Source organism: Lacerta agilis, chromosome 3, assembly GCF_009819535.1.
Source record: "Lacerta agilis isolate rLacAgi1 chromosome 3, rLacAgi1.pri, whole genome shotgun sequence".
NCBI lineage: Eukaryota > Metazoa > Chordata > Lepidosauria > Squamata > Lacertidae > Lacerta > Lacerta agilis.
Genome location: NC_046314.1, coordinates 88080089 through 88094512, shown reverse-complemented (window position 1 = coordinate 88094512; position 14424 = coordinate 88080089). Strand labels below are relative to the sequence as shown.

Below are 14424 nucleotides of genomic sequence, written 5' to 3'. Positions count from 1 at the left end.
GCAAGAAGATCAAACCTATCCATTCTTAAGGAAATCAGGCCTGAGTGCTCACTAGAAGGACAGATCCTGAAGTTGAGGCTCCAGTACTTTGGCCACCTCATGAGAAGAGAAGAATCCCTAGAAAAGACCCTGATGTTGGGAAAGATGGAGGGCACAAGGAGAAGGGGACGACAGAGGATGAGATGGTTGGACAGTGTTCTCGAAGCTACTAACATGAGTTTGGCCAAACTGCGAGAGGCAGTGAAGGATAGGCGTGCCTGGAGTGCTCTGGTCCATGGGGTCACGAAGAGTCGGACACGACTGAACGACTGAACAACAACAACAAATGTTCAGGAGGAATTTGTGACTGAATGGCAGAATAATACATTTTAGCTTATGAAAATAACCTGACAGGTCACAGACATGATATGGCCCAGCTTATCGGGAATTCCTGCAGCCAACCTGGTTTAAATAACCTTGGGTGAGGACTGCATAGTATTCACCCTCTGCTCCCAATTTACAGCTTACCTATATAGCACTATTCAACTGAAAAGTATGGTCTTCTAAGGACATCTTTATTACTATACTCACTTCTGAGCCAAAAGGCCTGTAAGACAGAGCAAGCCCTGCCATTAGGGAAAGTTATTTCATTTATTACTTTTGTATTTTTACTGACAACTAGCGGGAGAGGTACTTGTGGGATTTTCTGCCTCAAATGCCAAAACAATTATTGCGGTATCGTGCATTTTGACTTGGTGCGGAGACAGGGTGCCCTAAGCAGATCTGCCTCAGGTGGCAAAATGCATTGGAACAATCCTGCCTATATCGGTGCTAAGCTTGGCTTAGTGGTCAGATCTGCACCATTTTTAAGGAAACATATGAAGTATGGAGGTTTGGTTTCAAAGTGATACAGCAATTTAAAACCAGCCTTTCTTGCTACCTTAAATCCATCCATCCAAATGGCTGGAAAAAAAGCTTCACCGTTAGAGTCTAGCTAGGTATTATGGAGATGTGTGGCTGCCACCATCTTCCAAGTAAATGCAGTAAAAGAAATGTGTGGCATGATGCTCAGCATTTCCCTGCCTCCTGTGAGAGAGCAGAAAGGCATTAGGCACTGCAAGATGAAATCATGCTTCTGTTGTTACTGGATTAAGCTGGGGATGAGGCAGGTTGTGCCCTTAGCTACCAAGGGAAACTGACCTGACTCCCATCTTGCAATCCATGACACAGGGAGAGTCAAAGTCAGCCAGGAGATCTTCCATCTGATTGTAACGCTCCCCATCCTTCACTATGTCCCCATGGTAGGCAGGAACATACGGCTTAAGGACATCATTCATCAAGCGGTCCAAGCAGCGCTGTTCAGACTCGCAGTGCTTCTTCAGTATCCTCCCATTAGCTGCAGCTTTGAAGCTACCTGAGAGACAGAACAAAAAGCAAAGGATAACACTGAGTTTTTCAGTGGGTACAGAAAAGGTTTCACACAGCAATGGAATTGCTTGTTCCCTGCCTCTAACAAAATGGCTAAGTGCAGCGGCGTCAAATAGTATTTCCAGGCACAACGCAGTCATGTTTACTTCAAAAAAAGGATCCTAGTTAGCAACTCCAGATCATTCAGGGGCACATGCGTGTGCACATGTTCAAAAGGGTGTGGTGCTAGAAGATGCTCAGATATGCAAGAGAATGCTAATACATAATTGGCAAACTTTCAGCTTATCTTTAGTGTACTCTTAAACATCAGGCTGAAAGGCTAGGCAACTGGAACGCCTGGGAAACAGCAGGGAAGTCTGGTTCCTAGGTTAAAACTCTAGGTGAGTTTCTCCATTCTAAGGCCAACTCAACAATGGAATAAGCCTCCTTGAGGGTTTTCAAGGCAAGGTTGACAACCATCTTCCAGGCATATATAGTCAGGCTATTCTGAATAGCCTGGACTGGATCCCAACAGATTTCAAACACTGTTCATTTCGCAGCAAAGACTTGCTCTGGCGAGGACATCAGAGCATTTTGATAGCGGAAGTTATGTGCCCTTTTTCTGTGGCTCAGACATTAGCATGCATCCTTGGGCCATCTATTACAGGTGCCATAGATTTCTGGAGGTTTGTACACACCCTAGCATTTGGCTCAAGCCACCCCCGTAGAGACGACCTAGCGCAAGCACTTATGTTTCAATTTCCAGAAACAATTTGCATTAAGGTAGCTAATTATCTTAAATCCACCAAGAGACTTCCGAAACACTTTTTCTTTATTAGGCGGGAGTTTCCCTTTGAGATTACACAGCACAACCTAATCTTCTGTACCTGCGTGCCCTGCTAGCTGGATCCAAGGATATTTCTTCTTGAAGGACATGACGAAAGGAGACCAGTGCACCATGTTCTTGATCTTCCGCCATGACTTGCTCTAGAAAGGGTGAAAAATAATTAAGTAGTTCAAGCAAACTGTAATCCCAGTAATATCTGACCTAGAGACAGTGGTTAAATGTGAAAAGGGGAAATACTGGTGAAGAACAAGCTGAGGCAGGACACTAAGTCTATGTTACAATAAGCAGCTATAAGCAGCTAAATAATCCAAGGATTGACCAATCATCTATTGTGTGCCCCACCTTTGAAGCTATGTACAGATGGTCAGCCTTTCACAAATTCGTTATATACGTACACACTCATTTTTCCTCTTCAGGCAAGAACTGAATTACTGTGCACACACCCTTGAGAAATTCTCTGCCCTTTTGTAATTGACATTTGTTTTTGCCATGTCCTTGAATCCAGAAACCTATTTTTGTTCTCCTGAGAAAGACATCTGCTTTCGCCATTAGTTTTGAGTACACAAATGTCACTTTGACCAGAGGAAGCACTACCCACAATGATAACAATTTCACCTTTGATTAAGTGTGTCTCTCATGTGTGCACATGCTGGGAGCCCAATTTGGGGTACGGCGGGATGGGGGAAGGCAGAATAGGGCTATGAGCAGCATGAAGAAGTACTTTCTTTTATGTGTCTTGAATCTTTCAATATCACCTTCACTGGATGTCCACAAGTTCGAGTGTTATTGGACAGGGAGAAAAAGCATTTCCTTGGTAACAGAAAACAGGAATTATTTTTTTATTTAAGTTTTAAATTATATTCCTGTGATTGGGGATGATGACTATCAGATAGACATATAGAAAGAGACATATAGTTCAAAAATGCCCACCATTTATTTCTCAAGAGGCTGAACATCTTACTGCCCTTGCTACATTTGAACATATATCTCGTAATCATCAATCAATCTCTTCTGGATATCTATTTGGACATATGGACTCTGCATGTTTGAATTAGGACTGATGGATTATTCTTACTGTTAGTGTGAGCTGATGTTCTTTCTTTCTTTTTTCTTTCTGTTATATTTGCAACAAAACATATATTTAAAAAGAAACTAGACAGTCTTAATATTAACAAAAGTTGCAATTAATTTTAGGTGGTGTGTAACGGTTCCTTGCAACCATAAAAGGTGCATACCCCAAGATATTTTTAACTGATTAGCTTTTTCTGTCCTAATCTTAGCAAGAGGAAGAGTAAAAGGGCAGATTTCTCCCCCCGCCCAAAGCATGTATTTTAAACAGAGATGTTGAGTTAAAGGTTACAAGTAGGAAATCATGAGATGGTCATAACTGGAAATTAAGGCTGCAATCCTATACAGACTTATCTGGGTGTAAAGCTTGCTTCAGGGGAGTCTCCTCTTATGGGCAAAGTGGACCGTAGCCCTGCTATGATACTGTCCCCCACAAAACATCCAGAACCACAGTTCAGTCTTTCTCCTGTCACTCACAACCATATTTATACATTTTCAGGCCTATGGCAGCCCAGCCTAAGCTAATCAAAACCATGCGTTCTTCCTATGGATGTTGCTCTTTCGGCATCTGCATAGTTCATTCGCTTGTCGCAGTGTGAGTGAGAAAGAGAGGGGAAGAAACTCAATTTTATCTCATTTTTTTTACCAGATTGCAGAGGACAGAGAAGAAGAACTCTCCACAGGTTCCCCTGGTTTTAATTTAATCTCTGGAGCAACATGCATAGTTCAAGCCTATTAATACTTACTTGGAAGTCAGTCCCACAGTTATTCAAAGTTTAAAAAAAAACACCCAACCAGCTACGTATGGTCAGGTACCAAGTTAGCAAAGTTTACAGAAGGAAAGTTTTCCATCCCCTCTCCTCCTGCCACATGGGACACAGGTGGCGCTAGGGCTTGCCGATCAGAGGGTCGGCAGTTCGAATCCCCATGACGGGGTGAGCTCCCGTTGCTTGGTCCCTGCTCCTGCCAACCTAGCAGTTCGAAAGCACGTCAAAGTGCAAGTAGATAAATAGGTACCGCTCTGGCGGGAAGGTAAACGGCGTTTCTGTGCGCTGCTTTGGTTCGCCAGAAGCAGCTTTGTCATGCTGGCCACATGACCCAGAAGCTGTACACCGGCTCCCTCGGCCAATAAAGCAAGATGAGCGCCGCAACCCCAGAGTCGTCTGCGACTGGACCTAATGGTCAGGGGTCCCTTTACCTTTTACTCCTCCTGCCACAACCACCTGTGCCCCTGGAAAAGTTTATCTCTGGAGTCATGAGACTCCGCACAACAATTTGGAGTGCCCTTGGAAGAGGAGAATCACCCAAAATTTGCCCAATTCTGGGCAACTCTATCATTCTCCATCAGCCCACATTATTCAGGAGGAGCTGTTTGGAGCAAAGGAGGGAGAAGAGGGCAGGCTATTTTTTTCCTTCTGTGAGCTTTCTCAAGTGAACTTATTTCAGGACCCAAGCCGTTTAGACTCAAGGAGCAAATAATCTTGAATCAAAGGGCATTATCTATGCATGTGCCACAACCTTCCACAGGCCCTTGCAGTCTCCCGGTCCACCTGAAATGTGCACGTAAAAGGAGTAGCGATGGCAGAACCAGGGGAGATCAGCCTAGCAATGGGGTTCTTTTACAGAACCAAGCTGGTGATTTGTCCGCAGCCTCTCCTTTCCCTCTACCAAGTCCACGTTTAGTCAAAAGTTGCAGCCTTGCCAAATTGCTGTCAAATGTTTCTGAAGGCATCTGCCTAGACCAACATGTGTGTTTCCAAGAAGACTGCCAGGAGCACTGTACTTTGGCTCTTTTGTTCTATGCTGGCAGAGAGCACCGTTGGATTCCCCTTTTGCTTTTCTTTTTTTTCTTTTTTTGGTTATTTAAGCAGCCCTTTGCTTTGACTGATGTAAAAAAAAAAAAAAAATTCTCAAAGGAGAGTCTCCAAGGGAATTTGGGCTTCACATCAATAAGACTCAACTTGCCCAGCAGAGGAATCCTCCTACAAAAACACAAACATAAGTCACTCAGTCCCAGGATAAAAGTGACTGCCAGAGCAGTAACTGTTCTGGAGCCAAGGTTTTGTTTCCTCGGTGGTTAGCAATCATATAGCAAGAGAAAACCTTGAAGCACTTCAAAGCCAGACTGAAATGAAGCAAAGCTACGTCAAGGATAGTACACAAACTATCACAGTACGTTTCCTAAACAATATTGTAAGCAGACTCCTTGCAAAACCAGCCCTTCCCATTCGAAGTTAGTAATGCCCCAATGATGCGTTAAGAGTCCCAGTGGAACCTAGTGGTACCTATGTTGGGAAACTCTACAAACCATGTGTTAAATGATGGGGGTGGTGGATGAATGGGATCTTTGTGTGCATGACACTGAAAAACTCTTTCCCACAGCAGAACTACGTGTGGACGAGTAACATTTAAGGATTTCTTATCTGTGCGTCTCCCAATTGTGTGTGACATATGCACACCAGAGCTTGTTCCCTGGGAACAGCGGCATTGTGCGCACACAATTGGGCAATGCACAGATAAGGAGTCCTTAAATGTTAACATTTCAGCATATGCTGCTGCCACATTGAAGGATTTTCAAGGCAGTGGCATGCACACAAGAAAGGCCGACTTTTATATAACGGTTGCAATGAGCCAAAACGGTACAGCCATATTATCAAACAGAGACAGATTCAATGAGTGGCTATCAAGTTTCCTTAAAAGAAAAGATCAGATCTTAATGGATTTTGAACTTAGGGACTTTCTATCGGGGGATATTATGAACAACAATAGGACGAAACTTTTGCTTCCTCAAGGCTCAGACTTACATGGAAGTTGGCACAGTTCTCTAGCAAGAAGAGGGTGTTTTGCTTCACCTCCAGGGGAAGAATTCAGTGCCATACTTTTCTGATGGTTGCATCAGTGTGAGGCATTTCAGCTCGTCAGACAGAACAACCCCCCTTCTCTTCCACCTGTGCACACTTCTGGGAATTTTCCTGACACCCCGAACCAATTTTGGGGGCATTGGGGGGGGGAAGAAGGAGATAAATCATTTTGTACAGGCTTGCACTGATGTGACTCATTAGTTGAATCCTGTCCCCGGCATTTCTTTGCAGGTGCATTCTGCAACATGTCACTGATGCAATAATAGTGCATTAGTAGTGTATTTATACTGGAATATCCACACACCATTCTGCTTTATTACTTACTCTGCAACAATTCCCCAATGTTACTGCGTTATTGCTGTCTGGAGGGGTGCTCTTGTATCATAGTTCAACAAAAGCAGGGCAGATGACCCCTCCTTCCATGGAACGTCTGTGGCATTAAAAAAAACCATGCAGGATTTCAGCAGGAAGGCATGGGGCACACACTCTGACTGGAAATGGCCGCATGTCCCACCACAAAATTTGCAGGTGCAAAACACTGTTGAATACGGGGCCATGTGCAGCTACCCCGATACCATCATGAGTGCAAATGTTCATGAATGCACATTTTTAAAAAGACACCTGGAGGGAGCCTCTAGGTCAGTCTTTCATACAGCCCTCCATCACAAAGCTGTTGGGCTACTGCGGCTTCATGCAGAATTCATCTATCGCATCCCTATAAAAGGGAACTGTGCATTTCAACCACATCAATGCAGCAGGATTGTGAACTAAAACACATGTTTGCTATCCCTCTGTGCTCCTCATTCATAAACAAGGAAGCTTATGAACTTTCTTCCTTCTGAATTTTTGCTTGGATTTGGGGATCCCAAATTAGCTAGTTTTGTTCCTGGAACAGCTCCAAGGAGTTTATGACTTGCTTCCCTTGTAATACTGTAATCTCCTTATGTTGCGGCTGAGCTTCTCATGTCATCTTCAGCTATGCTGGAAAGCCACAAGGAAGCAATTCTCTATTACAGAGAGGTTAAGTTCATACATAAGGGAGCAGTGTGCTTGGGAATTCACCATGGCATTTACAGTCAATCATGGCTATGGAAGTTTTAGGGGGCCATTAGTTCTCAGAGAATAAAGCCCTACACCAGACCATTGTCCTCAACAGCTTCATTTGTTAGATTAAAACAAGAACTTGTCACTTGCTCAATAAACAACTGGTGTCTTTTGAGAGGGCAAAATTTGGCCAAATTTTGAATTGGTTCCCCCCCCCCCCACAACTTATACAGTACAAGAATAACCTTTCATTCAAAAGCCTTACGAAATAAATATTGTGCCTGCCTGATAGAGGTAACACCTCGTTTCTCCTTGTCTTTCCAGAAGAATTTACAGAGCCAGTAACTTTGTAAGCTATCAAAAAGTTCTATCTGTTGGCCAGGATATATGAACCAACCTCTAAGGTTAGAAGCAGCAATTTGCGGTGCAAACACTTTGCCCTATTGCGTAAAGCAAAGAGATATAAGAGCATCCAAGAGAGTCCTAAAGGAGGAGACAGAATGTTTGCCTAGAAATGAGTTGACCTATTTTTGTGAGACGACACAGTGCCAGCAGTCGTGGCGACGGGGGGGGGGGGGGGTGAGGAGCAAGACTTATTCATGCTTATTATTATGCTTATTAATGAAGGCGGGGGCTTTTTAGGAATAGCATCCTCTCCCCCCCCCCATTTTTTTTTAAAAAGCAAAACATCTTCCCTTCCCCGCCAAGCAATAAGTTCTGTTTATTGGCTAAGGACATGGAACAGCAGACTACTCTGCCCATTAACAAGCCTTGGCAGGTAGAAACATCTGGCTGAACAGCTCATTGCTGGAAGCACAGCTTCAAGCCTGGCTCTAGTCCTTAGGAATGCTCTCTTTCTGGCACCTACCGAATAGCCCTTACAGAGGCTTCAACCCAAGTGGTACATGACCCCAAGGGTGTCAGCTCCAGTTGACAATTGTTCTCTTACAGCAAAGTTTTGCTTTTCCATTTTCCTAATATTGGGCCCCAGACTAGCCATCTTTCCTCCATAAATCAGGAAAGAAAGCTTTCCAAAATGAAACTTAGAAGATTTTGGTAAATGAGAACACAACCAGCAAGTCCAGTCCTATTTTTCCATCTGAGTGAGCACCGATTGCGGAACATGAAATGGCACATTGTTGGATTTGCTGCCCTGCCCCAAACAGCAAAATGTATTGGGGGAAGCCCTAACAAACAGTCTATGTGTGCCAGTATGCATACCCGACATCTAGGAGTGCCCATACCAAAGAGAGGACTTCATATGGACTTCAAGCATTAGGATGCGTTTGACCATGCTGTGGAGCAACCCACAATCTTTCCTTCAACAGAGCAGGAGGGCCTCACAGCTGTCTGAACTGCCAGGATTGAACAAGATGCCAAGGCTTCAAAAGTTCACCTCCTGGCACACATTTCCTTGTTTGTTTGTTTGTTTGTTTTAAAAAAGGCCCAAGAGGGAAGGGAGGTGGAATTTTAGCGCCTCACTTGCATCTCACATTTGCCTTTGAGGGACAGGAAAAGCAAGCATAAATATGCCCTATGTTGCCATTCCTCCCCCACCCTCCAAAGCTATTTCCAGCTGGTGAAAACAGGCAGTCGCAAGCCATAAAGCCTGGACTGAAGTTAAATCCACACAGAATAGGGTGCTTTACAAGCTCATAAGAGGCAATGTGTCCTATTTAACTTGCTGTTTCTTTCACCTGGACTTGCTCCTGCAAGAGAAGATGACTGAAGAACGTAAGAAGAGCCTGCTGGACCACTGGACCATTTAGTTCAGCATCCTGTTCTCATAGTAGCCAACCAGATGTTTGTGGGAAACCCGCAGGCAGGATCTCAACACAAGAACACTCTCCCCACCTGCGGTCTCTGGCAACTGGTATATGGAACCATTACTGCCTTCAGCTGTGGAGGCAGAGCATAGCCACTACATGGCTAGCAACCGCTGACAATCTTCTCCTCCATGAATTTGTCCAATTCTCTTTTAAAGCCACCCAAGAGCTACTTGATCTGCAGGCATTAGTAGGTGATAAGGACTATCTCCATGTGCAAAAATCTCTACCTGCTGATTCTGCTATGCCAATTAAGTACTGACAGCGCATGTGCGGAGGCAGTTGTATGCACGCTTTGTATAATTTTTTTAAATAAAAAAATCCAACTCAGGAAATGCTCAAAAACACACAGGCAATTATAAATTTGCTTGTGCAGTTTTCTGGTTAGGAGCCTGGCCGGAAGAGAAAAGAAAGCAATTGTAAATTCTTAGCATACACTTTTTTGGATTGCTGCAACAAGTGCTGTAGAAATTTGTAATGTGGTTTGCTTGTGGAGTTTTCTGGGGTGATCAAAAGAAAGTTATATACGTGTGTGTGTGTGTGTGTGTGTGGATATTTGTAACTATGCTCTCCCATTCAGGAAGGCACCAGAAACAGATAAAAGGACCAACAGAAAATAAACGAAAGCACCAAGGAAGTAGTGGGTGTGTAAAAGGAGTAGCAGAAAGTGACAAATGATGCTCCCAAAAATTTCATAGAATTGGAAGGGACCAGGAGGATCATCTGGTCCAACCCTCTTCAGTGCAGGAATCTTTCACCCAACACGGGGCTCAAACCCACAACCCTGAGATTGAGAGCCTCATGCTCTACCAGTTGAGCTATCCTTCAGGTTCACACAAGATTTATGTGTACATGGGATGCAGGGAAAGAGTGCAAGTGTACCACTACACTTTGGCCACCTCATGAGAAGAGAAGACTCCCTGGAAAAGACCCTGATGTTGGGAAAGATGGAGGGCACAAGGAGAAGGGGACGACGGAGGACGAGATGGTTGGAAAGTGTTCTTGAAGCTACCAACATGAGTTTGATGAGGTGGCCAAAGTATTGGAGCCTCAGCTTCAGGATCTGTCCTTCCAGTGAGCACTTAGGGCTGATTTCCTTAATAATCGATAGGTTTGATCTTCTTGCAGTTCATGGGACTCTCAAGGGTCTCCTCCAGCACCCTAATTCAAAAGCATTACCTTTCTAATTATGTGGGTCTTTATTTCAAATGGTTAAGTTTTCATATTTGTACTAGGTACTACATTAGTAAGAGATGCGGGTGGCACTGTGGGTTAAAACTACAGAGTCTAGGCTTCCCGATCAGAAGGTGGCGGTTCGAATCCCCGCGACGGGGTGAGCTTCCGTTGCTCGGTCCCAGCTTCTGCCAACCTAGCAGTTTGAAAGCACGTCAAAGTGCAAGTAGATAAATAGGTACCACTCTGGCGGGAAGGTAAACAGTGTTTCCGTGTGCTGCTCTGGTTCGCCAGAAGCGGCTTAGTCATGTTGGCCATGTGACCCGGAAGCTGTACGCTGGCTCCCTCGGCCAATAAAGCAAGATGAGCACCACAACCCCAGAGTCGTCCGCGACTGGACCTAACAGTCAGGGGTCCCTTTACCTTACTACATTAGTAACAAAGGAGATTCTACATTTTAGTGCGAGCAATAACTTTTGTGCAGCTAATAGCCTATGCAGTCATAAAACTGAGGCATTCCACATTACTGACATATCTTGAACTAAGCTACAGACTTGTGAAACTGATACTATCTCCGCTGTAAAAGTCAATTAGTATTTTAAGAGTTTATATTTTAAATAATTCAAGGAGTATCAGTGTTTGCTCTCTCACATTCCTCCAGAAAGAACAGTTCCAAAACACTTCTCAGTACGTACCCACACAGATTATAACAACCAGTTTTAGAAATATGTCTGTATTAATTTTTTTACAAATAAAAGAGAGTCTTAAAACCAAGTACTGCTGAGCAACCTTGACCTTTTAATTCCTTTCAAGGCCTTTTAATTCCCTGTGGTTTATATTTGACATTAGCTACGTTAGTGTTTGGACAGCACTTTAATGATTTAAAGTGCTATTTGAAGTTTTATTGTTTTGCAAACTTCGGGAATGGAAACTGCAAATGCTGGTAAGTGTGCTAAAGAGCTCATCGTGGCCACTGGAGCTTCTGTTAAGTCAAACAGATTGTCTGCTGAGCTTCTAACAGGGCTCTAGCTCCAGATATTGCTGGTCTACAGCACCTGCCATCCCTCTTGGACTTCCCATCAGCCTCTAGAGGACCACAGGTTGCCCACCCCTACTGTATATGGACAAGGCAAGAGAACCCCATTTATTTTCTTCATTTCCATCATGATCATCAGTTGAAAGACTTTTTTTTAATATAAACACAGTGGAGGGGTGCACAAACATCTTAACATCCATCTCAGAGTTTGCTGCAGGTAATATGTGTAAATACAAGCGACTCCCCATTTATGCAGCGGTTGTGTTCTGGGCCCCTACGTGCATAAGCAAATATCACGTTAAATGGAGAGGACCCTCTAAACCCTCATTAAGCCACTCTTTCTCCAATCCATATAAAAAATACTGTATCCAAAAATACCTACAACTAGAATTGAAGCTCTGGGGCTGGCTGGAGGATGCACAGAAAACCAGAGGTTGCACTACTGCTCCTTATCATTGGCAGTACATCCTCACAAAGAAGAATATTCTGAAGAAGGCTCTCAAGGTCTTACAGGCAACTAGACTCATAAGGGGAAGAAATGGTCTTTAAAGATGGTGACCTAGTACTGATCTAACAGCCTTTGAAAAGGTAAGGAGAAGCACCTCAAGAGGAATCATAGAATCATAGAGTTGGAAGAGACCACAAGGGCCATCCAGTCCAACCCCCTGCCAAGCAGGAAACACCATCAAAGCATTCCTGACAGATGGCTGTCAAGCCTCCGCTTAAAGACCTCCAAAGAAGGAGACTCCACCACTCCAGGACCCTAGTATCAGCAAAAAACAATATATTTTTGCTTTCAAATACTCTCAGAACAAACCAGCCAGCATTCTTTACTGGCCACAGCTACAAACCAACATTCAAAGGAAGTCCTCATATAGTCCATGAGGTTGCAAAGGTGCTGTGGAGGTCAGGGTTCTCCACAAAGGGACACAGCTGATGCATTAGATATAACATATAATGAAAAATAATTCCTGGCCATTGCTGTCACACACTTCTCCAAATACTGCAGTGGATTCAAGAGGGCACATAAGCTGCATACCTGCTATGATAAGAGTAATGCAAACACACCTTCTATTGCAAGCTGATTGCATGGTTACAGAATCTCTAAAGGTAAAGGGACCCCTGACTATTAGGTCCAGTCATGTCCAACTCTGGGGTTGTGGAGCTCATCTCGCGTTAATGGCCGAGGGAGCCGGCGTACAGCTTCCGGGTCATGTGGCCAGCATGACTAATCCGCTTCTGGCGAACCAGAGCAGCACGCGGAAATGCCACTTACCTTCCTGCCCGAGCGGTACCTATTTATCTACTTGCACTTTGACGTGCTTTCAAACTGCTAGGTGGGCAGGAGCTGGGATCGAGCAATGGAAGCTCACCCCATCGCGGGGATTCGAACCCCTGACCTTCTGATCAGCTCTACTATAGCCATAACTATAATCATTTCCATCTTGCCTGGATTAAAGTTCAACTTGTTAAGGCACATCTATCCAACCACAAGCTCCAGTTACTAATTCACAAAAGATACAGCTGCTGCCAGCTACTTTGCTAAAAGAAACAGGAAGGTGGATTTTATTATATTAATTTCATCAAATCTCAAATGTCCGGACAATCTCTTATTGCAGCTTCTTATAGACATTAAAGCATAGGTGACAACTCTACAGTTCTATTATTCTATGTTATGTTGCACAGTGTCAAACTCTAATGAGTGTTTTTTTAAAAAGCTTTCCTCTCTCTCCTCTCTGTGTGCCCCCAAATTGGCTCAAAGGGGTGCCAGGAGAAACCCCAGAACAGCAGGGAAGGAGAGAAGGGCTCATTCCATTTGGCAAGCTGCAATGCTTGCACACAGAACTACTGGAAAAGCGCAATGTTGAATTCCACCCTATTACATCAGTCCCTTTTGGCACTGAACTGTCACTGGCTGTGCACTAACAAGCTTTCCCAGACTCCCTGCTTTAGAAACAGTCCATCAAGTATGAAACTAAGTTGATCTAGCAAGCTTTACACTAGTGTACAGAAAAGAGGAACAAAAGTCTTGCAACCCTACCCATAGCGTGGTGCAAATAGAACCAGTATTGTAATAGGAAGTTCCTGCTCAGTTGATCACAATAGCACAGGAGAAGTTAAAACATTTCTGTTTCAGAAGTGGTGCAAGTTGTCTTAGGATAACTGACAGAACTATGACTTGCATTGAATATTTCTAGTTAACCTTACATACAGCAGAACTCTAGTAAAAACAAAAGAAGCTATTATTCATCAGCTTATATCCCATCTTTTGGCCTGGTTCAAAACCACAAGCTTGTTTACAGGTGGGACTCAGGTATGTGGGTCTCATTTGTGCACACTCCTTGGGTTAACCTCATCCTATACTTTTAGGGCTTAATGTATCAGAACCAGTACCTTATATTGTGGCTGAAAAGCTAAGTGACACCCAATAAAATTCCTTTGGAACAGGAATGAAGTGAATGTAGAAGTTAGTCCTGGCCAACAGCCAGGATGCCACATTTATAGCCAGTTGTCCAGTTGATGTATAATTGTGGTCAGACCACCTTAGGACAAGGGTAGTCAACATGGTGCTCTCCAGATGTTGTCAGACTACAACCCCCATCAGCCCCAGCCAACATGGCCAAGGGTCAGGGACGATGGGAGTCGTAGTACAACAACATGAAAGGCCCTATGTTTTCCACCTGTACTGTTGGCAAACCAAAGCTAGCTAAAGACAGTCCTGGCAACAGATGCCATTTGAGCATCCAGATGTAATGCTAGGTCTAGGAGCACATCACCACCACCAACAACAAATTATACTCAAGTCATATCAGCAGTAGTTCCCATGTATATCTACATGGATGGTAAGCTGAGAAACCACAGCTAATTATGAAACACCTAGGTGCAGGCACACGGTATGGTTGTATGGTAAATCCATAACAAGGAAAGCTGCCTTCACTCTGCCCCTTTGAGTCATCCATCTCTTGAAAGTAAACAAATCACATTCAGAGATTCTCAGCACAAAGCAATTTGATCTGATTTCTGGAGTCTTAATCAAGACTTCTGGGAAGTCATCATATGTCAAATATCTACCCAAAATATTGGGGGGGAAACTAAATGTTCTTGCATACAACAGGAAATTGTAGTTTTAAAAATATGAAGCTGTTCATGTTGTAAACCTGAAACAAGGAAATCGTTTACACT

General features: G+C 43.8%; 1 protein-coding gene across 1 annotated transcript in view; it reads right to left on the bottom strand.

Moving 5' to 3' along the window:
• ITPKB (inositol-trisphosphate 3-kinase B) overlaps window positions 1–14424 on the bottom strand; it is an 80185-nt gene that overhangs the window by 12807 nt on the left and 52954 nt on the right. Inside the window, exons 3-4 of the mRNA XM_033144649.1 lie at window positions 2274–2373; window positions 1180–1393 (exon numbers count right to left, since the gene is read on the bottom strand). Coding sequence (XP_033000540.1) covers window positions 1180–1393; window positions 2274–2373 — 314 coding nt within the window. The remainder of the gene's footprint in view (window positions 1–1179; window positions 1394–2273; window positions 2374–14424) is intronic.